Below are 25,858 nucleotides of genomic sequence, written 5' to 3' on the forward strand. Positions count from 1 at the left end.
CCGCTACTCTGGCACATGTGCACGTGCATGCAGACATTCACACAGATAAAAGAAACATGGGAAGGCCACTCAGACACACACACACACACACACACATGCACATACACACTGATACTCCATGTGAAATGAGGTTGTAAGATTGTACACAAAAGAAGTAGCCTTAGATATAAAATAATATAAGAAAATTAGACACTTTTTTTAATTCGACCCAAAGAATATAAGTATAAAAATTTTTCTTTCCTCTGATTGGACTGAAGACATAAATCTACAGGCAGCTTTTGAGATCGGAAGAAAAGGTTTAAACTAAAAAAAGTTTTTGTTCCCTCTGTAGTAGATGGCAAAGTGAACTCTTAGGCTTAAAAGAAGTTCATCATCAGCGTCACCCAGCGAATTCTGCTTTCTCTCCATTTTAATAACTGAGACTATGAGATAAAACATATTTTTTAAAGTGCCACTTTATTACAAAAGTATAAACTTGACTGACATTTCATGAATAGTAATCTTGATATAAAACATTACAATCTTTTGCACTTAGCACTTAATTACACGCTTTTCGAGTACAAGACCCTGTAGTCTGAATAGCAAACACACAACATTAGCTGCCACATTTAACTTAGCTGGGTTTCTCCAAAAAAAAAAAAAGAGAAAAAAAAAAAAAACACACCGTAGCTTCATGGCTTCAAAAAACAACAAACAAAATACACTGAAATTTACATTGCAGCTGTTTTGCAGTTTGTGTCACAAGAGAAGTCATTCCAAAACACAATTAAACGTAATAGAAAAAGATAGATTTCTTGACACTGATGATATATTTATTATTCTTTCTCTTTTGTAATGTACATACACGTTGCATCAACATACAGTATAATCACATTGTTTGCTGGGGATATTTGGTCAAATGAACTCATCCTCATATTGTCCAGGATTTGGATGTAATTTGTGTGTGTGTCTGTGTCTGTGTGTGTGTGAGTGTGAGAGTGTGTGTGTGTGTGTGTGTGTGTGTGTGTGTGTGTGTGTGTGTGTGTGTATATGTTATCCTCTGCTGCTTATCGAACCCTTTGCTTCACATTTTTGTCATTTCTGCAATATTTTCAACACTGATAACAGAGAGAGGAGAGAGAGTATTCATCGATGGAGTGATGACGAGACATGACATTTGCTAATACACATCAGTTCTACTTTAGCTTTCCGAGCTGCACTATGGTGAAACCCAAGCAGATTCATATGACCACAAGGCAGGGACTATGAAGATGAACGCTCCACAGATATGAGTGAGGACTGAGCAGAGGGGAGGGGTGAGGGAGGTGGGGGGGTGTGGGGCGGTTGAGTGGACTGTCTCCACGTTTTAGGACTCGAGCAGTTCTCTTTAGTCTTGTTTCATCTGTAGTATGTGTGTGTGTGTGTGTGTGTGTGTGTGTGTGTGTGTGTGTGTGTGTTGCACAGTGCAGGAGGAGGGAAAATTAACACTCCTCTCTGCTGCACAGAGTCCCACTGAGCCAAAGACAACCTTCATCTAACTGGCTTTGTGCTCTACAGAGAAATAAAGCAACACACTGAAAAAAAAAAAAAACAACCAACGACAATAGAAAAGAAAAAACATTCATATAGAGGTACCACATGACAGTGCTTGATTTTTTTTTTTTTTTTTCACTTTTTTTTAGCATGCAACTTGTAGCAGGCAAAGTGCAGAAACAGGATCAACAAAGTAAAACACTTCATTTACAGACGGCAGTGGAGACAGTGTTCAGTCCATGTAAGATGAAACGAAACATGACAGAGGGAAGTATCAGGTTGTTTTTCTTTGAATATGAAAATGGTCTAAATTAGTTGAAGCCTTTAGGAGGAATGCAAAATGTGTGCAATTTTTCTTTATAATACTCTCATAATTGTTTCTCTTGGTCCCTGAGCTTTCAAGTATTTTGATTAGTAATTCATTCCTTTATATCTTTTAAATTCCGTCCTGAATCACATCTTGACCAACTACAGGGAAGGCCTGTTCATGACAGACTTAAGTGCTACCAAAAGATTTCACACGACGCTGTGCCTTTTCCCCAAATAAAAGTCCTGCTCGGACCAGATAAATTACTATTTTTACCCGCTAGAATTGAGGAAGAATTTAGGCTTTTTACTTTATTGTGCTTTGCACATATGTACCAGTAAAATAGAAGTGCTACTGTTACCAACAGATTGCTCTGCAATAGTCTTGTGCTCATTTATTATTCACTACCTTTGGATTCCTTATAAGGTTGATAGATTGGACTTTATAGTCAGCCCAGGTCATAACAGGTCAACATTATTGCCCCAAGGCCTCTGGAGCCTGTGACAGGCATGATGTTATGACTTGAATGTAAACAGTATGTATGGGAGAGCATGACAGGGGCTCAGCCGTCACTCCTTGTGGTGTTAGCTCAGCTCCTTGTGTTGGAAGGATAGGGGGTCACAGTGCAGCTGCCGCCTCAGAGCCCTGTTACATACATCTCCATGCCGTCGTTGAAAGTGAAAATGGTGGTGGTGCTGGAGGTGGCGGAGCCCTGCTTCAGGTCGCCGATGCTCTCGTACAGATTCTCCCCTGGCAACAGCAGGGCTTTGGCAGGCAAGTGCTGTAACTTGGGGGTCTGCTGTGTTGGCGGCGGTGGAGGGGGCTGCTGCTGCTGCAAGGGCTGCTGGGTTTTCTTCCTTCTCGGCCGCAGGGTGGCACACGTGTTGGGGGGCCTCTCTCGCTTCCAGCCGCCTCCACCTTCCATGTTCTCATAGGCTGGATCGCACTCCTCTGTCCCGATGGACTCATAGCAGTGGTCGTCAAGGGGCCCTCCAACTGCTTTGCCCTCCTGAGGAGCCCAGGTCTGGGGTTTGACCACTACACTAAACCCCCCATCCCGGTCTCGGTCACGGTCACCACGACCCAAGGTCCGGAAGCCAGGATTGGCTGGGGGAGACCCCGGCACAGCTCTTTTCTTCTTTCCTGGTTTACACACCTTCGAGTACATCTCAGCCACCTGCAGTCAAACAACACATGACTGAGATTATGGACTGTAAAAAAAAGTCTTTCAATGAAGAGTTCAACATTCTGGGAAATACACTTATTAACTTTCGTGCTGAGAGTTGCATGAGAGCCCCCACTCTCACATCTGTCCTTTACGGAGCTGCAGCCGACAGATGTTTATCTTAATTTAGCAAAAAGATCAGAGTGAACCACTGAAGTGTAAAAACAATGCATTGTTGCTTGTTGTGGAAGTCACTACTCTCCACCAAGAATTAGTCCTGCACATAATCGCCTAAACAAAGGACACATGATGTGTTAATTTGTGATCTTAAGAGGTGCGAGTTGGCAGACCTTCTTACCTTTGGACAGAGCTAGGCGAGCTGTTTTGCCCCATCTCCAGTCTTTATGCTAAGCTAAGCTAAATGGCTGCTGTACCTTCATATTTTAATGGACAGACATGAGAATGGTATCAATCCTCTCATCTAACTCTCAACAACAGAGTGAATAAGCATATTTCCTCTCTTCTCTGTTCAAACCCAAAAATTATTATTCTCATTCTAGTGAAGATAAAATGTTTTCAAAGATACCACATTTGTCAAGATGAATTTTATTGGAAATGTGTGTAAAATGATGAATTTCCATTCCATGCTATTCAGCCAAAATAAAAACACTCTGACTTGTATTTGAGGCATTTAATCTGACCTCAGTTTGTTCCTCTTAATAAATGGATGTAATAAATGCATTATTTTTGTATGACAATATTACATTTTAGAAAATAGCACCAATATAGACAAGTAATAAATTATAATAAAGCTTTTCAATTTTGGTACATGTAAAAAATTTAGCCGAGACGTCAAATTTTCAGCTAGAATTAAGAGATAGTGTTACAACTTGGAAAATGTTTTTTATTGCAGTAGACATAATATATTTTTTTCATTTAATCGGTTAGAAGAGAGATTCTCTTCTTTTTTTAAAAGATCACCAGGTATTTATTTATCACTGTGACTTGAATTTGAATGCACTGGTATTACTGCACAAAAATGGGACTCATTATATTATGCTGGTGTAAAAATGCTTTGTCCAATATTAAAACTGCTTAATAGTAAATTTAAAGGGTGACATTGGGAATGCGGAGAATGTAACAAAACAAGAGACAGGTTGATGCACAGGCTGAAGAGTCCCCGCTCACCGCAGCAGCAGACGGTTGTATATTCTCCACTGTGTGAGCACCCAATGGGCCCAGGGCTTTATTTTGCAGCATGAGCATGTCATCATCCTCTGGAGGCTTCCAGATGTACTGCTCTCCGTTGCCCATAAACATCACTTCCTGTCAACAGAACAACAAATTACATCTGGGGCAGAGCTGGTCACGTGTTCATGCATGATGCTGACAAACGAGCATCTGTGAATTTAAAAACTGCATTTTCAAAACAGACCTAACAGAGCTCACAGAAAACAAATGAGCCACTTTACAATTGCAAAAGTGCTGGAGCACAGAGCTGGCATTAGAAGTGTGCTGGACCGACTTCATACAGTATTGGATAGATTTTCCCTGGAAGGTGGAGCTTGTAACGTGAGGAACCATGTGCTCATATTCTGGGTGACTCAGTTTCAACATGTTGCGTCATCCACAAGAAAATCAGTGGTGAACAGCCCTGCGAGCAGACTGCATACACATGTAAGCCTGTGAACCGCGCGTGTTACTGAACTCAGGTCACAGCTGATAGCGCGACCTCGCTGACCTCACACAGGGCAGCAAATGGTCTCCCACTGTCACCTGGAAGGGAAGCGCAGAGCCTTATACCTACAGTAAAAGCAGACAGTCTGCCCACACTCCTTCTGCTGCGAACATATGGAGGAGGTGACACTGCTGACAGCAGAAAAACCCCGCTATCTCCGAGAACTCTTTGACAAATAAACACAACTCGTTGCCCAGACTTCAAAGAAATTTCTACAGAAGTGCTAACGCATCACAACAGTATACATGATGTAGCCGAGTGCAAGGAAAACTGCAACACTGGCACAATTACAACTGCAGATCAACGGGAAGTCTGACAAACACTCTCCAGATCATAATCACTGTACCTGGACTACAACATGTATATTAACATGTCACACTGGAGAATCTGTTACACATGCCCGGAGAAACCTGAGCATAACTGTCAGAACAGAGGGACCATTCACACCTGATGGGTCAAACAAACTCCCACACGATGTGACTTTAAAAAAAACACTCCTCGTGACGCCGGTGTACAAGACATCAACTCTTCTGCTTTGTGTGGTCTCATCTTCTGCTCCAGGCAGACCTCTGGAGAACCACTGGCGACCCGACTTAGCTGTTAACTTCCTCTCCCCCTCCGGCCCTCACCTCCTTCCTTCAATTCCTTCAGCAAATAAAACCAACCACTGAGGTGTTGCCTTCAAGGCTTATTGCAAAGGAAGTGTGTGGCTGTTACCTTTTGTCTGAGTGGAATCGAGGTCGCCAACATTATGTGAGAAAGGTATCCCTCTTTTCCACAATATATGTCATTTTTATTTGGTAATCAGGTCACATTCATTGCTAACAGCCCTGTGGTTGGGACACATACCATGTGGCTGCAAAACTCCCAGTTTCAGTTGCTTTAGAAGTGTTGGTAGGAGGATTTTCTTACCTTTGGACAAGCCAGGCTAACTCGTTCCCCCTATTTCCAGTTTTTATGCTACGCTAATCTAGCTTCATATATATTATCATACAGACATGAGAGCGGTGTCAATCTTCCCATCTAACTCTCAGCGAGAAAGCATTATAGGGATCATATTGTATAAAGTGAGACTTCCATGCCTTTTCTGATTATAAAGCAGGTCTATGTTCTATATTAATGCTGTGAAAGTAGCTCAGTCCACAGAGAAATGCACACAGCCCGTATTCAGAAACTGAGTCTTCAGGACTTCCTGTAACTTTGTGATGTCACAGCAAAGCAGTTACCGCCCTCAGCCATGCCCCAAGCCCCGCCCATCCGGACTCACCATCCAGCCTTGCTGGATTTGGTTTCTCTGAGTGTTTACCTGAAATCTGCTATATTTTTATTTGACCACTCAGAAAAAAGTCAGCCAATCAGAAGAAAGGCTCAGAGCCTCCTCTCTTCTGATTGGCTCACAGCCTGTTCTTACTAGATCTCAGGAGGGGAGAAGCCTAGAGAGGAGATGTAAAAGTACATTGAGATGGTATTCTCTTCTAGTGGTTCAACATTTAACATTCATATTTATTTAAATAAAACACAGCAAAAGTGTATAATATGGGACTTTTCCCAAATTGTCAAACTATTCCTTTTCACCATCAGATCAAAAAGATAAATTCGTTTGTATGCAAAACATTTAAATCTACCAACCTTTGGGAATGATGGGACGTTAAAGGCCTCCACATTTCTACGTGGCAACTTTGTGCTATGAGGGTGTGGCGGAGGAGGGGCAGGATGTGACGGCGGGGCGTGACGAGGAGGCGGTGCCGGTGGCTCCGCCATATCCGTCCCGCTGTCCCTCTTTTGGGGCGCCTTGTCGGCCTTCCTCAGCTTCCTGACACAGGCGTACTCAGCCGTCTCTGGAGGGTGAGGGGGAGACATGACCTGGGCCTCAGGTTCAGGCAGCCCTCCTTCCACGTCCCCATCTGGGTCTGGTGGCGCCGGGGTGTTGGCAGGCACGGCCGGAGGGGCCGGAGTGTCCGTCTGCCCGGCTCTGCCTACCATGGCGTAGAGGGCATCGTCAGTACGTGTGGTGGAGGAGCGTCGGCCCACTTCAGAGTAAGTGTGCTCCCCATCCTCTCCAGTCCCAGAAGGGATCTGGGGAAGCTGCCTGCCTTGAGAACGAAGGTCAGAGTTAGACCGGCGGCTGGGCAGCAGCAGAACCTCCAAGCTGGCTGGATGTTTTTTTGGGGGGGTTTTTTGTATTTGCCCACCATAAAGCAGAATTCACATACGTTTACTCCCCTTGAACTGAACAGATCTGACACCATTTGTGAATATGAATCAATCTCTCACTGGTGAAAGAAAATCTGGAGCTGACAGCAAACTGGGAACCGACGTAGACATTTGAGAATATGCATCCAGATTGGCTTCAGTCCACTGCAGTGGAAGCAGGACAAGTATGAAGCAGGACATATGCTTATATTTCTTCAAACCCTCTCAGGCTACTGTCACAGTGCCCACAAGCACAGATCCCTGTTGACTGTCATTAATGGAGCTCCAGGATTAGTCTTGGCTCTGTGATTTCTGTCTTTAAGAGAGAGATGCATGCTCACAAATCGAGACTGAACAGTCCAGTGGAATAAGGCTGAGTTGTAATCGCAGTGTGAATCCTGTTTTAGGGTAAATTTCTCCTCTTAACTGCCCTCGAACTTTATTGCAGAGAGGTCTTTTTGTGAATTTAGGGTCACATCAGATACTGATAATGTGGAGAAAATGTGTGCAGTGGCATTTATTTGTATTATCAGGGGTTGGTAATGTTGCCTTTGTGGACTCTGAGCTTGGTTTTAATTAGAGGATGAAGCTAAATCCAAACATGCCACAATTTATTTGTGGATAATTGTTCCATTTATGCATTCACTTGTCGCGACATTGATGTGCTGCAAAAAAAAAATTAAAATTGATTTTCCATTTTTGCCATTTCAATATTGTGGCTGCTGTTGGGTGGAAACCTTGTAGCTCCACTGTTTCTGATGGTCATGCTCACAAATAAGATGACAAATTACATGCTGCACATGTGGTTAGGGTTCAGAAAATTCCACAAATATCCCCTTCAATGATGCAAAAATTGCTTTGTCATGCAGCTAAAACGAGAGCAGGCTGTTTAGTTCCAGAAAAGCTGATGTTAAGGAGATACAAGGTTTTCACCTCACAGCAGCCTGGTACTGTATATAGAGAACACAGGGCAGATATATGAAAGATGCACTCACTTTTGCCATTGCAGTTCATCTTGTTCATCTCAGTGTCTGATTTACTGATGGACCGCAGCTTCGACTGCCTGAGTATACCCTGACAACACACACATACACACACACACACACGTACACACAGATGCACACACACACGAAGCTGGTTAAACACTAATTAAGACTGAAGAGGTGTCCTCTGAATGATATTGTTCCCTGCTGAATTGAGTTGCTTCAGCTACCTCTGCTGCAATGCAAACAAAACACGGAGGAGTGTGTTGCCTGATACCTACCATGTCCATGAGACGGTGTTTTCCACCTTCGCCGGGGACATTGTGTGTCTTCCCCTTCCTGTGGTAAACACAAACACTCTGTCATACAGATTGACACTTACTACACTGATGCACTTCTGTGTGTGTGTGTGTGTGTGTGTGTGTATGTCTGTGTGTGTCTGTGTGCGTGCAGAGTTTCTGTCTGAGTCATTGTCCATGTTTGGCTGAGTCATCTTATGACTGTGCACATGTGAGCGAGACATCAAGAGTGCATCTGCATATGTGGCACGGCCACGGCCGGAGAATAACTAAGTACATTTACTCACTTCTATTTACTTTATTGGTCACTTTTCAGATTTTACATTAGAATCATATGAAAAGATAATAAAACGAGATTACAGATAACAGATTGTTAAAGATTAAACCAGTTGTTCCAGCCTTCTTGACTGATGACCTCTAATGAAAAATCTGTATCTAGTTAAGATCTAGTTGTTATGTTCCATATGTTTTATTATTAGCACAAGATTTCCTGTCCAGGTAAAATGACTTTACAATAATTTATTTCATGCTTCACAATTAGTGAAAAATGCTAAAAACAAATGCAGATCTGTGCAGCATAACTTTGTTTTTTCTTCTTTCCTCCCACATGAATCATCTCATGACCCCTCAGTTTTATCTTGTGACCCTTTGGAGGAGGCTCCATTGATGCCTCAGTATTAACAATGTAATAATGTCATAATGTCAATAAATCAGTCACAGGAGGCATTTTACTGCAGAACAAGTACTTTTACTTTAGATACTTACTCTAGATACTTTAGTACATTTTCCTGATAAGAATTGAATGCAGGATGTTGGTACTTGTAGAATATTTTAACATTAATGAATTGGTACTGAGTGTCCTGCAAATGCAAATATACATGTGTGTATCTGTGCATGTATGCATGGTCATACGTGCACGCTCTCACCTCTGGCAGCCCACACAGAGCACCACGATGAGGATCGTAACAACAAAGGCTGAGGCAGCAGCGATAGCACCCAGCAGCAGGACCTTGCCGTAGGGAGGAGCCGTGAAGTTCAGCCCGTCCTGCATGGAGGCCATGTGGGAGCGCTGGCGCTCACTTGCTCTCACACACTCACACTCACACCCTTACACTCATGCACGCATGGAAGTGCCACGGTCTCACTGGGATCTGCAGTGAGAAGGCACAGAGTGGTGCTTAATTACAAAATTATCTGACCTTTATAAAACATTAAGTAGGTTAACAAAGCAGTGGAACCAGAAGTAAAATATTCACGGTTCAAACGGCAGAAGGAAAGCAACAGTTTAAACAGAGGCGACGTGAAAATTCCTGTCCAGCGCTGAAGCAGTGAAATGCAGAGACATCAACGCCTCAGGCATGTGCTTCTGCTTTACCTTGTTTGAGGGATTACTGAGCTTTGTGTGTCACACTTACATAGATATCAACAGTATACCTGCTCACCGGCAAAGACCTTCAGGCATCTGGGTTTACATACCATAAATTTGAGCTAAAGCAATCCAGCAATCCTACACTGAACAAGAGTTTTATGACTGAAATAACAGAAAAATGAAATATCTAAAGGCTGGTCTGGTCTGTCAGAAAGCTGCTACTCTGCATATGGGTAAAAATGCATTTCCTATGGTTTTAACTATTTCAACAAGAGCAAACATACATATTGAGAAAGTACAATGAGTCACAGCAAAGCTGAACATGCCAGCAGGCAGAGTAACCTGAAACTCTGACGGAGAAAAGTGTGAAAGCAGAGCGAATAGGCAGAAGCATCTTTCCTGCTCCTTCTCTCTTGCCGCTTGCCAGACAGTTTCATATTTGCCAGTATAATATGTTTCAAATAAGCAACAAAAACACAGAGAAGACCAAACAAACAAGCCTGTTCTAATCTCTGTCAAACCATGCCATCTGTCCACTGTGCCAGTGTTTTTTCATGTGTTCATGTGTGTTTGTCGCTTGTCCATCTTAACAAGACTGAACGTCAGACTGCAGGAAACATACCTTCTGAGTTTGTCCCAAGTTTGTGGATGATAATGTTTTAGTGTCTGTATACAGTATGTCTGTCCAGATGTCTCTCATGTATATATTTGGTTTATAACCACAGATTTTCTTCCAAACAAAAACACTCACTGGTGGATCTTTCTGTAAACTTTGTGTCTGCATCCTCCTCGCTCATGATCAAATCGGACACTTTAAACAACAAGCGTTAGTATTGAGTTCCACATAGATGCTTTCCATCCAGACAGAATTTAATCTTCGCAGTTCAAATTACTTTAACAATTTGTCTGTAGTCTGGTGAACAATCTGTCTGAAGCCAACATGTGAGTCTGAGGCAGCTCAAATAATTTAGCTGTAGCTTCGTATTGAAGTGATCTGTAATGTTAGTGAGGCTTAATGAGGATTCAAGCAAACCAAGCATGAATTGCTGGTACGCTCTTCTTCACTCATCCCTCTTCATCCTCACTGAAACGATCTGTCCAGGACCTCGGGTTTTGGTCTGATGATGCTTAAATATAAAAATCCCAGACACTAAAATTCACCCACTGACATTTATAACAAAATTATACTAATAATCTAGACCAGTACTTCTTAAAGTGGGGTCCTTGAAGGGGTTACTGTGGGTGCCAGGCAAAAAGGGGAATCATTTATTTTCAATATAATTCCATTCACAAGTAACACAATGACAGAATATATGACAATTTGGTCATTTTACACTTTCTGTAATAAAACATCTAAACGCAAAGATCTTATCGGGTGGGGGTCCATGTGTCAGTTCTTGATCCTTGGTCCTTAAAAATGTTTGAGAGCCACTGATCTAGTCTGTAGCCGGATCTCCTGACGTAGACCACACCCATCCACACCTGGATATATTTTGTTTCATTTTATTTTGACAGTTAATCCATTTTCTTTCAGCCAAGTGTTCAAGCCTATGTGTTTTGTACGACATGATTTGCGAAAATCCCTGTCTTGCCAATGTACACTCACCATGCCCAACACATTCACCGTCCTAAACCTGGCGCACGTCTGACCACAATGCAGCTCTAGTTTTATGTAAGTATTTTGAATTTTAAAAAAAATGGTCATTGATCCCATCTCCACCGAATGTGTCAACTTTGTTAATGATCGTTCTATAACCATAACTACAACCACGTGTTTACTATTGTAACCATGACAACAAACTTTGCTCTAACTTTAACAAAGTCCTTATTTTGTGATCAACCCTTGATCTTTCCTTAAACCTAACCAAGTTGTTTTTGTGTGTGAACTTAACCAAAGCGTTACCATGGCAATGTCACATAAAAAAAGAGTGATTTCAGCACTGATTTGTAAGTTTATCAGATAAGATGGTGGATGTTGATGTAAAACTCCTGCTGGTGGCATTAGATGAAGAGCCAGCGGATCGTCTTCCAGGGACAATAAATGTCTGAACAAACTTTCACCACAGTGTATCCTATATAGCATTACTGAACCAGAAAAAAAACCCACTAACAACGTAGAAACTTCATTTCACAGAAGCTACAAAACTACTAAAAGATGAACATGGTGACTTCTCTCAAGTCACCTGCACAGCTCTGTTACAACTGTAATGTCACTGATCAGCCCTTGCTGATATGATGCAATTATTGATATTTTATCAATGTTTTTCCTGCTCTTTCCTTCTCGTCTCTTTGAAGGCTCCGTCTTCTCTGTAAAAAATACTCACAGCATATTATGTGACAGATTTTTTACCACATTAGGTATCTGATTTTCTGTTAAACCGACAGTAAAGCCGGGACAGAAGCTTATCACGCTCTGTACTGTGGGAGTTTTGCAAACTTTGAGTAATTTGCATTTCTTTTAGTAGATCCAGTCATGAACCCAACTGTTCTCTGTGTGAATCCCAGTTTGCACCAGGTTTCCTCCTGACTCCTGACCAGAGAAAACGGCTTTGTTTCCTAATTCAAAATTAAACCCATGTTTATTAATATTAACACCATGTATCAATAAGTCATATTTTTCAATAGTGGATATCCAACATAATTACTGACTTAAGACAGTGATTACAGCAGAGAAGGGGTTTGCTCAGCATGTCTGTAAAAGTATTTTGTGTATTTTAACAGCAAACATGTCGAACATGATTTACAGTGACTTGGTTTTAATACCGCTAATTCCTCCACCAGTGCTTCACCTTCACCAGCGCAAGTCCTGATCAATCTGGAGTATTATATGGGATTTAAAGAACCATATGCACCTATGAAGCAATTTAATTCACAGCTGCAACAGTGTCAGTGTAATTATATCTGTGCTGATTTGACAACAGAGCCGAGGAGTGGAGATGGAGAGAGTAATGAGAGAGAAGAAAGGGGAAAGGTGTAGGTGTGGAGGAAAATAAAGGGAGAGAGAGAGAGAGAGAGAGAGAGAGAGAGAGAGAGAGAGAGAGAGAGAGAGAGAGAGAGAGAGAGAGGAAGACATGCGTGGGAGTCTTGTGGCAGGTGTTTGAAGACGCTGAAAGCAGATGATGAGAAGAGACTGTCACATTTCCCAACAAGGTTTCCCGGCCTTTCTTCCCTGTGTCACTGAGTGTGTCCATACCTCCCCACCCATTATTCTCTCCCTCTATCCCCCCTGCCTCTGCCTGCGGTGCTCAGCCAGAGTGACGCCTCAGCACTGCAGTGTAATCTCTGGCCCTAGAGCTGCCTCATCTGAGCCAACCAATTGGACGTAGTGCTCAGAGCAACAGCAAGAAATGGCCCTCCGCCGGCTGCTTTCCTGCTAAACAAAGCCCCCCCGTCTCCCTCCGCCACAGAAAGCCCCCCCCCCCCCCCCCAACCGCTGCGCTCAGTGTGCTTGTTACAAACTACCAGCGCTCACTCCAATACCTGCAGGTGCAGATTTGCCAGGTGTTGCCCTGACCGTGTGTCACAGACCAGGACACTTCGACTGATGAGAGCGTGGTGAGGAAAATCATTGATCATTACTATTACCAAGTTCATTCTTGATCTTTGGAAACAGTATATGTAACAAAATACCACTGAATGAAGCCTGTAAGGTGTGACTGAAAGCTTCAAAGTAGGAAGTGGACCATCGAGCTGAGATTCTGTTGCCACATTAGTCTGTTTATTTCTTCTCCTCTTGAGTCAGTGGACACACAGGCACAGGAGATTATAGAGCTGCAGCTAATTGTTTTTTTCATCAATTAATCCGCCAATTATTGTCTTGATTAATCAATGAATCGTTTTGTCGATAAAGCACCAGAGACCAAAAATCTCTGTTCCTATAGCACTGCTCTGTTCGAACAACAGACCAAAATATAAAAAAATACTGAATTCACTTTGACATACGACAAAGAAAAGCAGCAAATCCTCACAACTGACCAACCGGAGATGAGGAATGTTTGTCTTTTACTCTAAACACGATCATCAAACGGTTAGTGATCACTTTCCTGTTGATCGACTAATCGATTCATGAACTAATTGCCACAGAGATGTTTGGGCACAGGTGAATGAATGAATGAATGAATGAATGAATGAATGAATGGATGATAGTTCAGGTCATGACGGGTGGATGGCTGTGGAGCTGCAACGATTAGCTGATCAACTGATAAGTCGATCAAGTTGTCATTGCCATTTTTAAAGCAAGACAGTCAAAGGTTTTGACGGATCCAGGCTCTCAGATGTGAGGGTTTTCTCAGTGTCCTTGTCTTGTTCGGTTAAACTGAATCTGTGATGGAGATAGTTTTTTTTTTACATAGACCTTAAGATTAATTGATCAATCAGGAAAATCCCTGTTAGCTGCAGTACCAGATAAGTGAATGAATAACAAAGGCAGATCACCTGTTGACTTGGATCTAATTTCAACAATTAAATGTTTTTAAAGGAGGAGAGAAACATGCCAAGTGACACATTGGGGCCACAGTGAAATCCTCATAGAGCCTATTTTAGAGGTAACATTTGACAACATAACAAAACATAATTATACAAAACAAATGCTCATATTCTAACAGCTTCGAACAATGAAGAAAATGTGCATGTTTTTTGCTTATGGCACATGACAAGGCAATAAAGTCAAATAAGGAGTCTATGGTGTAATGCTCATAAAAATACATGTTTAAGGAACACATTTAGCCCACAAATCAATACCAGTAGTAGGCTTTTAATTTTCTAGGAACATGCCTTGCATTTACATGTGTGTTCATTATTAATAATACTGGAGCTCCTCTCAAACAAGCCCAGCCAGCCAGCAGTGGCCTCTCTGCCAATCTGCTCAGGTTTTGATAAACCACCTGGGAGTTCATGTGGAGCAAAAACCTCACCCTCTGTGTGACACAAATAACAGCTATGTGTGTGTGTGTGTGTGTGTGTGTGTGTGTGTGTGTTAGAGAGAGATAGAGAGAGAGAGAGAGAGAGAGAGAGAGAGAGATGGGGGTGGAGAAGGGGGGGGACTGCTATTGTGTGAGAATGTGAATTAGGTCAAATGTTTGCTTGCAACAACGATTAACCATGCCCCTGTGAGGAAGAAAGCTGAAGCCTGTGTGGAAGAGGCTCTGTCTTTATCTGTGCAAGGCTGCCTCACATACAAACACAACGTCTGACATTATTTATCCAAAGCAAATGAAATAATAATTACAATTTCTGTGTGTGATCACATGATTTGCATCCTTTTCCAGCAGCTGTGGCAAACTGAGGGCGCTTAGAGAGGAAACATCAGCATCATGTTTTTTTTTTTTTTTTTTTCTAGATTGTGGGTAGAGGAGGCTTTAGCTATCACCCTACGCTGAAATAAGGGGCACATGAGGGGCTCATGGTGGAGGCTGGGGGCTCATGATGGCACCCGCTCAGCAGGCATCAGTCACACTCTGGGTGACGGTTCGGTTGCTGGGTGTCCGGGCTCGGCTCGCCGCGCCTCTGGCCCTGACACCTCAAACTGCAGTGATGCTTGATGCTGGTGACAACAGGTTAGAAAGCAAACCACGACTCAAAGGATGCCGGCTGACTCAGAAAACCAGGGTGCAGGGTGTGAACGGGGACATTTTTTTTTTGGGGGGGGGGGGGGGGGGGGTGAATTGCCCGTGCAGGTAGAGGCCATAGGCTGCCACAGAAAATGAAAAATTTCAGGCTGATGCAGTGTGCTTTTTTTTTTTTTCTATTACGGTTTTGTTTCATTAAAGCCTGTAGCGCGGGAGATTTCCCCCCTTCTTTTCTTCTCCTCTAATCATCAAAGCGTTTCCGATTCATTTCCAGATCAAAGTGAGGATGGTAAAGGATGTTGTGTCCCTGAGGTCAGCTGGCAACTTACACGACAAAGCCAGTTCCCCACACCCCCTATTTATGAGTGAGGAGAGGGAGGCAGGGAGGAGGAGGAGGAGAAGGGGGTGGTGGGGGGGCTGCAAATGTTAACGGAGGGTCTAACGTTAATTATCTTTATGCTTCGCAGTCGGCGGGGATATTACACAGGAAAAACGCGTGACTGGAGGCTCCCTGCGCCCTCCTCTCAGCAAATCACAATGAAGTTCTCTGATGAATCCGTTCATTTGGGGCTTAAATCACAAAAGGCAATGCAGTAACGCTGAGGTGGGTGCACACGTGTCTGTGTGTGTTAAATGTATGACCGGTGGAGATGGAGAAAAAGGCAGGGCGAACACAAAGGAAAACAGGCGATGCGCCGGGCTACATTTCCTGGATGAATAAAGGAAAGTGCGTGTGCGGCTTATCGAGCTCAATCTATAGGCACATATGAATGACCCCCCCACCACCACTTCCCACCCCTCCGTCCCTCCCTCCCTCCAGCCTGTCACATAGCCACGGGCACAGAGCATTGCGCTATAGCATCCCCTGTACTCACTCAGCTCAGAGATTTGGGGAGGCACAGCGTCAACCCCGGTCGCTTCCTTCAGTTTCTGCTTCCACTCGGACCAGCCGCTCCCCGCGAGCATAATCAATCAAATGCGACAACTTGGCTTTCTTCTTGGGCTTCACCAAACAGGGATGCAGCATATTGCATGTGGCACCCTCTGAGCGCCCGCTGACCCCCTTGTGCGCCCTATCCGCGCTCCTCTGCTCCGCAGCCAGCCAGGAGTGGAGGCTGGGAAGTGTCTAACCTGCCTGCCTGTCTTCTTCTTCTGCTGCTGCTGCTGCCGCCGCCGCCGCCGCTGTATCTCCACTATTATCTCCAAGTGCCAGGTTTTCTCCTCCACAGTCCCTCAAGCCCCCTCCATCTCTACTCGCATCCCCTCGGCTCAGCTACTGTGCTTCCATGTGACACAGGCAAAGCTGGAGACCCCCCAATTATGAATTAGTCTTTTGATTCTAGCGTCATCCCTTGGAAGGACGAGGTATTGCGGCTCTCCCGCCTAATGAATGGACTGACTCCGGTTCAGGAGGATTTCTCAGTCCGTGCTAAAGGTGCACGTGCGCTCTGGTTAATTTGAGAGGCAGATAAGAGCCATTTAGACTCTGTAGTTTACTGTGATTTGAAGACTCAGTAATGACAAGGGGTGTGGAGTGTGCTGCAAAAGAAGAAACTGTGTTTTTTTTTTTTTAAATAACTCTTTCTTTCCTGGGGAGATTTTCTGAAATACATGGTTGATGTGTCACACCATCTATTCGCTGACCCAGAACATAACAACATAATAACAGGTCAAGCCGTTGGTATGAGCCTTCATTCATTTGAATACAGGAGTGAGTTCCAAGTCAAATTGCATTGTATGAACAGGCTTCACATCAAGATCAATATAAAAATCTTCAGTCATCAATAACCTACTCTAAAGTAGAGCACTAATGTCTTTTTCTTTTCTTTTTCTTGTTTTAACCTTGTCACTCTCACACACCTTTGAAGCCTGTAACTCCACCACTACCACCACCTACTGGTGTCTTTGCAGCATTGTGCAACAACAACCACCTATCAGGGTGCAGACGACGGTGTTGCTGTATGAGGGTCAATCCATGCCACAGTGAGGGAGAAACAGAGGATTTATATGACATCCTATTGGTCCTTTTGAAAGGTTATAATCGATTGACAGCATCAGTTGTTTCAGGTAATTGAACAAAATGACACATATTATAAGCAAAAGAGGAAGAATTATGATGCTCCACAGAATGAGGAGGTCAAGGGTCAGATGGATGGGTCAACTCTCATTCCTGTTACCCATGTCAAATTCATTTATCACTCACAAAATTAAGATTAAATGATTTTTGCCATAAAAGGATTATTTGATTGATAATTACAATCTGACAAAAACACAGGAATGATCCATTTGAAGTTTTGGTTGGTGCTCCTTTAATTGCATCATCTCATTGCTCCCTCCTCCTCTGCAACACCAGACTGGAGAATTAGTGTCACCAGCTGTTTATCTTGATCAACTCTTAATATTTACTTATCAGTAGTGGATGGAAATGCACATTAATTTGCATTTTCTCTTGCAAATTTAATGGAAATTGAATTGGAAGGAAACCTGACCTGAAGTCCTAACAGCTCCTGAAATTTCACTGATGCGCCCATTTTTAAAAAAGCCTCACAGCATCTTGAGGCTGACTTTGTCCTTCAGGGTTTCCCCCTCATCTGCTGTGTGGCACTAATCACTCCTCATACAGCCGACCCTCCCCCTTCTCCGTAGTTTCCACACAGGGACAGCCTACGTGTTTCCCTCATGAGGTAGAAGTGCACTGTGCGTTTCCTCACACGTCTGGCAATGGATCTGAAGCTCCGCAGGTTTAGTCCTTGGGTTTGAGGAAATTTTAAAGCCCCCTCACTTCACAGTTGTTATTCACACCATCATAATCATCATCATCATCATTATCATCATCATCATCATCATCATCATCAGATCCAGTGGGAACTGAGAGGAGAAGATGGGGTGCTGCTCGGCACGATGCATGTTGATCCTGCTGTGTTGTCTGCAGTTGGTAAGATGTTTTCTTTCACACACATGATGCTTCGACATAAACACATCTGCTTACACATCAGGCCTGTCTTTCCCGTCTGTAATAGGCTACTTAAACACCAAGTTTTACTACAGAAAATAACTTAAATTACATTCTAAAGCTGCAGTTTTAATTAATTAAATACCTGAAAAGACTTGCTATTTATTATATAAAGAAAACTCCTTTATTGTTGCTTTTACATTTTCACCTTTTATATTTTTCTAACGTGTAAAATCCTACATTTAGACAAAGGGGTACAATATTGTAATAATCTAAAAACTTAAAACAACTATTTTAACATATTCTTTGTTGTCATTTAATAACCTTCCATTCACATTGTCATTGTTGATTCGATTTCCTCTGCAATTTAAAATGAAATTGAAAATTGAAAATGATGAAATTATGATGAAAATGAAACTGAAATGATTAATTGATAATATTCATCAAATCATTGTTTAATTACAGTCTTAAGAAAAAATGCAAATTTTTACAAATTTTGCAAGGTCTTCTTGGTTATTTATTATATTAAATTGAATATTTGTGGGTTTGGGAATTTTGGTCAGATAAAACTAGCTAATAAATATGGAAAATTATGAGCATTTTCCACTTCGTTCTGACAATTGGCAAAGTAATCAATAATGAAAAATAACTGTTGGTTACAGCTGAACCAAAATTATATTTTTTGTGAAACATGTTTAAAGTAAGCTTGTTGTAGTTGGAGGTGCTTATGAAATGCAGTGGCCGCCTACTACTACAGCCATCACAATGAAGGGCTGCACCCACTTTGTCCTCCTCCTCTCTGTTTCCCACCCTGCCCCCCTTCAAGACTGACTGGGGCCCCGACCTCAGAGGACATAACACTATAACCCAGGTCTCTACGCTTTGTTCCCCAGAGGCTCAGTTGCCTTGACAACTTTTTGGTAATGCACAAGAAAAAGATCACTAACAAGCCAAAGCAGCACAGGACACAGACTGGTGCATTTATAACTCATCATTTAAACTCTGCTGCTATTCTTTTGATCCTCCAGATAACTGCTCTGGAGAGGCAGGTGTTTGACTTCCTGGGCTACCAGTGGGCTCCCATCATGATCAACTTCTTTCACACCATCATGGTCATCCTGGGCCTGTTTGGTGTCATCCAGTACAGATCACGCTACGTCATTATGGTAAGGAAAGTGTCTGATTTAAAGACTTTTTGTATTATCAGCAAAATGTCCTAGAAATCTTAAATGTAAAAGCATTTGTTCTGCAGTAAAATGGCCCCTGTGATTGCTGTATTATTATATATGAGTGTTAATACTGATGCATCAGTGTAGAAGCAGCATTTGACTGTTCTAGCTGCTCATGATGGAGATACTTTTAACTACTTTATATACAGTTTGATAGTTTAGTCCAGTGGTTCACAAACTAGGAGTTGGGGCCTCCTCTGAAGGGAAGAAGAAACAAGTTCTGCTTCACAAATTTTTTGACTAATCTAATCTTTACTTTTGTTGTGAAGTATTGGATGAATTTACCTCTTTAAGTTGCCACTTTAACCACTCATAAACAACTGAAACATGACAAGGAGCTCCAATTAGCTAATGACTTTTCATAAGAGGTCACAGAAAACTGATTTTAATGGGCTCTTCCCTGACTCGTACCCCATCCCTCCACCGAGTGTGTTGCAAATCTGTTCAATACTTTTTGCATAATCGTGCTGACAAACAAACAAATAAACCAACAGACATGGATGTAAACATAACATCCTTGGCGGAGGTAAAAAATAAACCAGTAACCATAGTTGGCAAATAAATGTAGTAGAGCTTAGCTAAGCTAACTGGCTTCTGGCTTTAGCTACATTTTAATGGTACAAACGTGAGAGTGGTATCAATCTTCTCATTTAACTATCAGCAAGAAAGTGAAGTGGTGCATTTCAAGTATTTGAGATGTGTTTGTATATGTCTGCTTGCATTAAGGTGTGTTTTGATGTGTATGTGGGCTTTGTGTGACATGATCATTTGAGAGCTGAGTTATACTACATAAAGAAAGAAAAAAAACAATAATATCAATAACAAACATTATTACATCAACACCTTATAGTAATGATAATATAAGTGGCAGTATGCAGATTCTTTCATTGGAAGGATTTATGAAGACCTCAGGTGGTATCCAGTATTTCCTAGGAAACAAGCAACATTTAGATAAAGGTTTCTTTTAAAAAAAATAATTTGTGTAATAGAAATATTTGTGGGGTTTTTTCTCTGTCTTTGATCATATTGTGACACCCCAGGTTTATCTTGGGGACCTGTGAATTAAGATGGAAGGGCATTTGTAAGAAAAGAGAGGATCCATATGCTACACAACGTTGAAGAGCTGTTAGTTTAATTCATTTTCACCATCATGTTGTCTCTTTGTTTGCTCAGTACCTGCTGTGGATGTTGTTGTGGGTTGGCTGGAATGTCTTTGTGAGCTGTCTCTACTTGGATTTGGGGGGGCTTTCAAAGGTAAGTCTAATGGTCACTTAAGTGTCACATAATTAGAGACCCACACAGCTACAGGTCCTAAATACTGTGTTCAGCTCTTTCGATGTCTCAAGCCCATACCTCCAATCACAGACACATGATACTCAGCCTGTACAGTGTGTTTCTGTTCTCAGTTAAAAAATATTTTATTTCATGTAGTGGCAACTGTTTATGTCCCCTGTCTACACTGAAACATACGGAACTGTCATTTTCTGGTCTTTATTGTTTGTAATGAAGGTGTTAGAATAATACATTGGTTATGAGATTAGTTATTAATCAAGTAAGAATACTAAACATTTACTGGTTATTTGGCTCCAGAAATATAACGTTTTCTACCATGAGGCTGTAAATTAATCAAAACAAAGGGACACACATTATATATTATAGTCAATCTCTCAAAATCCTTGAGGGTGCTACCAGCCAGAAGCAAAAGTCCATAGAATATATATAATTTAAGATTCTTTTTCAGTGATGCTCGGACTGAGGAAGTAGTTTTAAAACATCTTCGGGGTCTGATAACTTCTGATGTGAATGTGACAATGTTGTTGACATTTTACACACAAAATTACTTGAACAAATGAACAATGAACAAATCAATGGCAAGCTCAATATATAATGAAAATACACATATCAAACTATATCATGTTTAAAGTCCGATCCTTGCTGATCCGATCCATTCCCCATCTTTCTTATACTCTCTCCTGCACCCAGTCTAATGAAACAGAAACTCTATCTGTAAGAACCTGGGAGCTGAAACGTTGCCTTCACACCTCTTTGGTCTGTTTTGTTACTGCAGGACAGTGATATTCTCTCTCTTGGAGTGTCGTCACATCGCTCCTGGTGGAAAGACAACGGGCCAGGGTGTGAGAGCGAGGGTCTGCCCTCTGCCGGGTGGCACAACCAGCAAAACCCTGAGCTGACTACAGTGCTGAGCTGCTGGCTGGAATACCAGTACATAGAAGTCCTGCACTGCATCGCCCAGCTCCTCATATCAGTGAGTCCCTGCCTAAGTGACTCTTTCATCACAGTAGTGTTGTGTGATATCACTGTTTACATTCGGTAACATTAAACAAGTCAAAATTTCAACAGAATTACTCCATGATGCTTTTAAAACTTAATCTGAAAAGCATATTTACTTACCATTTAAAAGTCTTTTAATATCAATAAATATGCATCTGCACATATAGGAATAAACTGTTGCTTAGCAACAGCAAATGTAAATTGGAAAACACAGACGAAAACATTTAAGAATGGCATCAAATTACCAGACTGATATCTAGTTAGTGTGCAGAGCTTCTCAGCTACGCCTTCAGCTTCTGCATCATGGATGCATTTCATTTATTGACATAAGGGCTGCAACTAACAGTTACTGTCATTAATGATTAATGTGCAGATTATTTCTTCAGTTAATCGTTTACTCTAGAAATTGTCAAAAAATTTCACTGAGCTGACATCTGATGTGACATCTTCATATGTCTTGTTTTGTTTGACCAAAGGACCCTAAATATTCAGATTTTACTGATATATGACAGAGGAAAGTAGCAAATCTTCTCGTTTGAGAGGCTGAAATCTGCAAAAATATGATATTTTTTCTCCTTTTTTGCTTGAAAAATCTAAAATCTAAAAAAAACGTGTGGCTATTAGCTAAGGTTTTTGAAAATTGAATGAAAGCAGAAAAACTGTTGATTTATATTTAAAAAGCAGCAAAGGGTGACAGCCCTTGTTTCTGCAACATTTGTAGGATCTGCACTGCAACAGCAGAGCCAGGCCTATAATTGCAAATATCCGTAACTGACTAAGTAAGTGATGGAGTTATCATAGTTCCACCATTGGTCAGCTGAATGCCACGTGATTGAGTTGGAGTTTCCCCATTGGCTGTTGCTCTTTCAAAATAAATTGACACATTTCTATCAGAGGGGCGTTTACAGCCTGCAGTGTTACCAACTTACTGCATTTGTCACTAGATTTAGAGACTAAACTAGAAAATCTATATCTATCAGCTATTTTGAAGAGAGTCAGCACAACTGCCCTCTCTCTCACGTCCACTCTGTTCAGTGATCGGCACAGAGGCTGAGCAGCAGTTGTCAGACGACACAGTTATAAAATCAGGAATTTAGCAGTGCAGAGCAGCAGCACGGAAGTGACTGCTGGTTAATATGTAGTCTTAATGGACTGTGTTTCAGTCACTAATTCATATTGTTCCATTTACTAACACCAGGAACATAAAAATATGTAAATGTAAACAGCTGTATTGGGAATTTGGCTGTAATAAAATACTGTATATGTGAGCACAGAGAGTAGGAGAGAAGCAAACAGATAAAGGGCAGAACCTGGCTGACACTAGGCAGAATGCAAATAAGATACAGTCAGTTGTTTACAGTGGTTCCACAACACTTCTCAACTACATTGCATATTGATCATACTTGGTCCAGCCATTTTGACCTGTCTTGTTTCAAGGTTGGGGTCAGTAATTCTAGTTAACATTTGAGAAAGAGTTTGTTCATGGTTGTGACACTGTTGACTCAGTACTCATCAGATGACAAACATTAGTTTTTGGTGCCATTCACCACAAATCTCCCATGAGACTAACCTCATGTAGTGACTTTGCTCTGCTGTTACTTGCTTAATTAAAGCACTGAGTGTTTTATTTTTATTTTTTTTAAATCAATGTACTTTTGAGAATTTCTCCCAGTGCATATAGGAGCTCTATACATCTGAGGACACAACTGGCCTTTTTCACAGTAGATATTTTGACTTGTCATAGGAGAAACACGGGTTATTTATCATTGATTTATTTGTTTTCTTTGCTTTAATTACTTATTATTGACACCTGTGCCTTTCCTGTGTGATGAGTCAAAATGCCAATAAAGCCTATCAAGAGAATCTTTCAATAAATTATGCTTTGCAATGAAGAGCATGCTTTTAGAAAATGTAAAAACTTCACACTTTTCATTGCTCATAATTAACTTTTATGCATTTTTCTATTAATTTCCACAGCTCCTTGGATTTGTCTATGCCTGCTATGTCGTCAGCACTTTTTCAGATGAGGAAGACAGCTGTAAGTAGCTCCTGATCAATGACATCCACACACAGCAAACACACAGATATCTTTAATTTGACAAATATATATTCTTTTACATACAATGTACAATTTAATTCATAATAATCCATGATGAGGAAGCATTAGTATTGTATTCCTGCCTTTTCCATTTTTGAGTTGCCTTTACATTTGCGGGGTTGATTTGTGTTTGTTTATCATTCATTTATGTTTTTCTATTCCTATTTATTGTAGTTAATTTCATTGGTGAATTTCATCATCCATCCAAACCCTCTCTGCTCTTCTAGTGTAAAGACTTGATGGGTAGGTATCCCAATCCCTCTTGTTTGCCCCCCAATCTATTTATGACTGTTTCATCGTCTTTTTTGTCCAACATTTTATATGTTTCTATAATTTGGTTCAGATTATAAATAACCACAGAAAGAAAGTGTTTGGGAAAAGCTGAGAGGGAGCCAGGCAGAAGATGGAACAACTCTGAAAGCTGTCATCCTGGTTGTCTGTCAAACATCTGTCCCAGATGCTGAACCTCACTGTGCTGTCAAGAAGGGAACTACCAGTATATCACTGTAGAAAATGCGTAGTCGTATTTATAATGTATTTTTCCTCAGGCCTCAAGCGCTGTAAATATAAATCAAAGTCTACCTGTGTGTGTGTGTGTGTGTGTGTGTGTGTGTGTGTGTGTGTGTGTGTGTGTGTGTGTGTGTGTGTGAGTGAGTGAGTGAGTGAGTGAGTGAGTGAGTGAGTGAGTGAGTGAGTGAGTGAGTGAGTGAGTGAGTGAAAGATGGAAATCACTTGTGCGAGGTGTGAGTGAGTGAGTGAGTGAGTGAGTGAGTGAGTGAGTGAGAGATGGAAATCACTGGATATTAAGCACTCAAGTACAAATATCTGTCACTATATAAAAGTGTGATTTGAACTCTGTAAATAAGGATAAGTTTCTTTCTGCTGTTTTGTAAAATGTATAAATTATTCATATGTGTCATTCCAGTTAGAAAGTGAAACATCTGAAGTTCTGGAGTGTATGATATAATTCAGTGAAATAAACCACATCTACAATACAGCTGGTAATGGAGTGCTGCACACATTTTTTTATCTTTAAAGGATGAGTGTGGTGGTATTCTACTGCAGTACTTATGTTGGATGCAACAAGCCTATTTACAATGTATATCACCCAGAAGAGAAGAGAAAAAGATTGTTGCTGCAGCAAATGTACCATAGTTCAAAACCTTTTTTATGTGTTTATTAGTGCTTGTTCCAAATAACAATATTTCCAATAAAAATGTGCATAGAACTAACAATGTTAGTCTCTAAGAGATTACAGAATTGAAGAGAAACAGTGGGAACAAAAATAATAGCCTATTAGTTTGGTCTGGACATGACAGTTATGCAGCATTTTTGTTTAACAATTGGCCTACCAACAAAATTTCATTCATTTCATTTCAAACCACTAGTGATTATTTTATATCTTTATTAGGCCTATTCCAGATGTGTGCACTGAATTCGTGTTTATATACTGAAGTCCGATTGTGTTTATATTTGCAACTAGCAGTTATATTCGTCTAATATGCCTTTTCTTTTCTTAATTAATCAATTAGCTAACTGCTTCATCTATGTGTCAGAAAGTAGTGAAAAGTGTCCCATGTAACGGTTTCAAATATCTTATTTCGTTAGACCTACAGTCAGAACCTAAAAATATTCAGATATTCAGACAATACTGGGTGTTTGGGCTCTCAAAAATGACTTAAATGATTAATCAACTGAGCAGTTTCTGGCAATCGGCCCGGGCCAGATTCAAAAAATGGATCTGCACCGGTATTGGCCCGTTGTGTCAAAAGACACAGGCCCAGATCTGCTGTGCCGATCTGGCCCAGATCTTATGATGGCTCGGGGTCGGATCCAGGCCAAATAATTTAGCTACAAGAGCTTAAAGTTGTTGAAGTCGGCCAGTTTAATTTCATTTGATTTTGATTCGTGCACTGAAAATTTACATTTCAGTAAGTCAATAGGCTAAATTAGAAAACAGTGTATTTATAGTAAAGTTAATGTAGCGTGGCACAACAAATTATTTCAGATGAAATATCATAAAATGAAAAATGTCCAAAATATAAAACAATTCACTGTCACACAAGACATAAAAAGCAACAAATCCTCACAAATGTCAACCTGGAGCTGTGGCATGTTGGACATTTTCACTTTAAAAACAACCTAACACGATA

At 41.3% G+C, this 25,858-nt stretch overlaps 2 protein-coding genes across 3 annotated transcripts; one reads left to right on the plus strand and one right to left on the minus strand.

Annotated features, from left to right (window-relative positions):
- Positions 1-437: 437 nt before the first annotated feature.
- Positions 438-16,401, minus strand: si:dkey-70p6.1 (uncharacterized protein LOC570575 homolog). 2 transcript variants are annotated; one of them, XM_056383858.1, is made up of 7 exons: positions 16,009-16,401; positions 9,124-9,348; positions 8,180-8,237; positions 7,911-7,989; positions 6,352-6,698; positions 4,173-4,310; positions 438-2,996 (listed from the first exon to the last, which is right to left on the minus strand). In XM_056383858.1, exons 2-7 carry the CDS (start codon positions 9,255-9,257, stop codon positions 2,457-2,459), a joined length of 1,296 nt encoding a protein of 431 aa, XP_056239833.1. In that variant the 5' UTR covers positions 9,258-9,348; positions 16,009-16,401; the 3' UTR covers positions 438-2,456. The 2 variants fall into 2 exon arrangements, with proteins under 2 accessions (XP_056239833.1, XP_056239831.1); XM_056383856.1 differs by having other exon boundaries at positions 6,352-6,815.
- A 1,386-nt stretch (positions 16,402-17,787) lies between these two features.
- Positions 17,788-24,702, plus strand: nkain5 (sodium/potassium transporting ATPase interacting 5). The gene is made up of 7 exons (XM_056385261.1): positions 17,788-18,068; positions 19,115-19,252; positions 20,489-20,569; positions 21,384-21,581; positions 23,585-23,645; positions 23,880-23,948; positions 24,049-24,702. Exons 1-6 carry the CDS (start codon positions 18,015-18,017, stop codon positions 23,930-23,932), a joined length of 585 nt encoding a protein of 194 aa, XP_056241236.1. The 5' UTR covers positions 17,788-18,014; the 3' UTR covers positions 23,933-23,948; positions 24,049-24,702.
- Positions 24,703-25,858: the final 1,156 nt, after the last annotated feature.

The sequence above is a fragment of the Seriola aureovittata genome, chromosome 9 (assembly GCF_021018895.1).
Source record: "Seriola aureovittata isolate HTS-2021-v1 ecotype China chromosome 9, ASM2101889v1, whole genome shotgun sequence".
Classification (NCBI taxonomy): Eukaryota; Metazoa; Chordata; class Actinopteri; order Carangiformes; family Carangidae; genus Seriola; species Seriola aureovittata.

Bases quoted from the DNA above. Each gene is read 5' to 3' on its own strand.
- nkain5 (XM_056385261.1), top strand. From the start codon at position 18,015: ATGGGGTGCTGCTCGGCACGATGCATGTTGATCCTGCTGTGTTGTCTG. The intron at 19,253-20,488 runs GTAAGGAAAGTG...TTGTTTGCTCAG, and splicing joins GATCACGCTACGTCATTATG to TACCTGCTGTGGATGTTGTT. The intron at 20,570-21,383 runs GTAAGTCTAATG...TTGTTACTGCAG, and splicing joins ATTTGGGGGGGCTTTCAAAG to GACAGTGATATTCTCTCTCT.
- si:dkey-70p6.1 (XM_056383856.1), bottom strand. From the start codon at position 9,257: ATGGCCTCCATGCAGGACGGGCTGAACTTCACGGCTCCTCCCTACGGC. The intron at 7,990-8,179 runs GTAGGTATCAGG...GTGTGTTGTCAG, and splicing joins AACACCGTCTCATGGACATG to GGTATACTCAGGCAGTCGAA. The intron at 6,816-7,910 runs GTGAGTGCATCT...TTCGTTCTCAAG, and splicing joins GATGAACTGCAATGGCAAAA to GCAGGCAGCTTCCCCAGATC.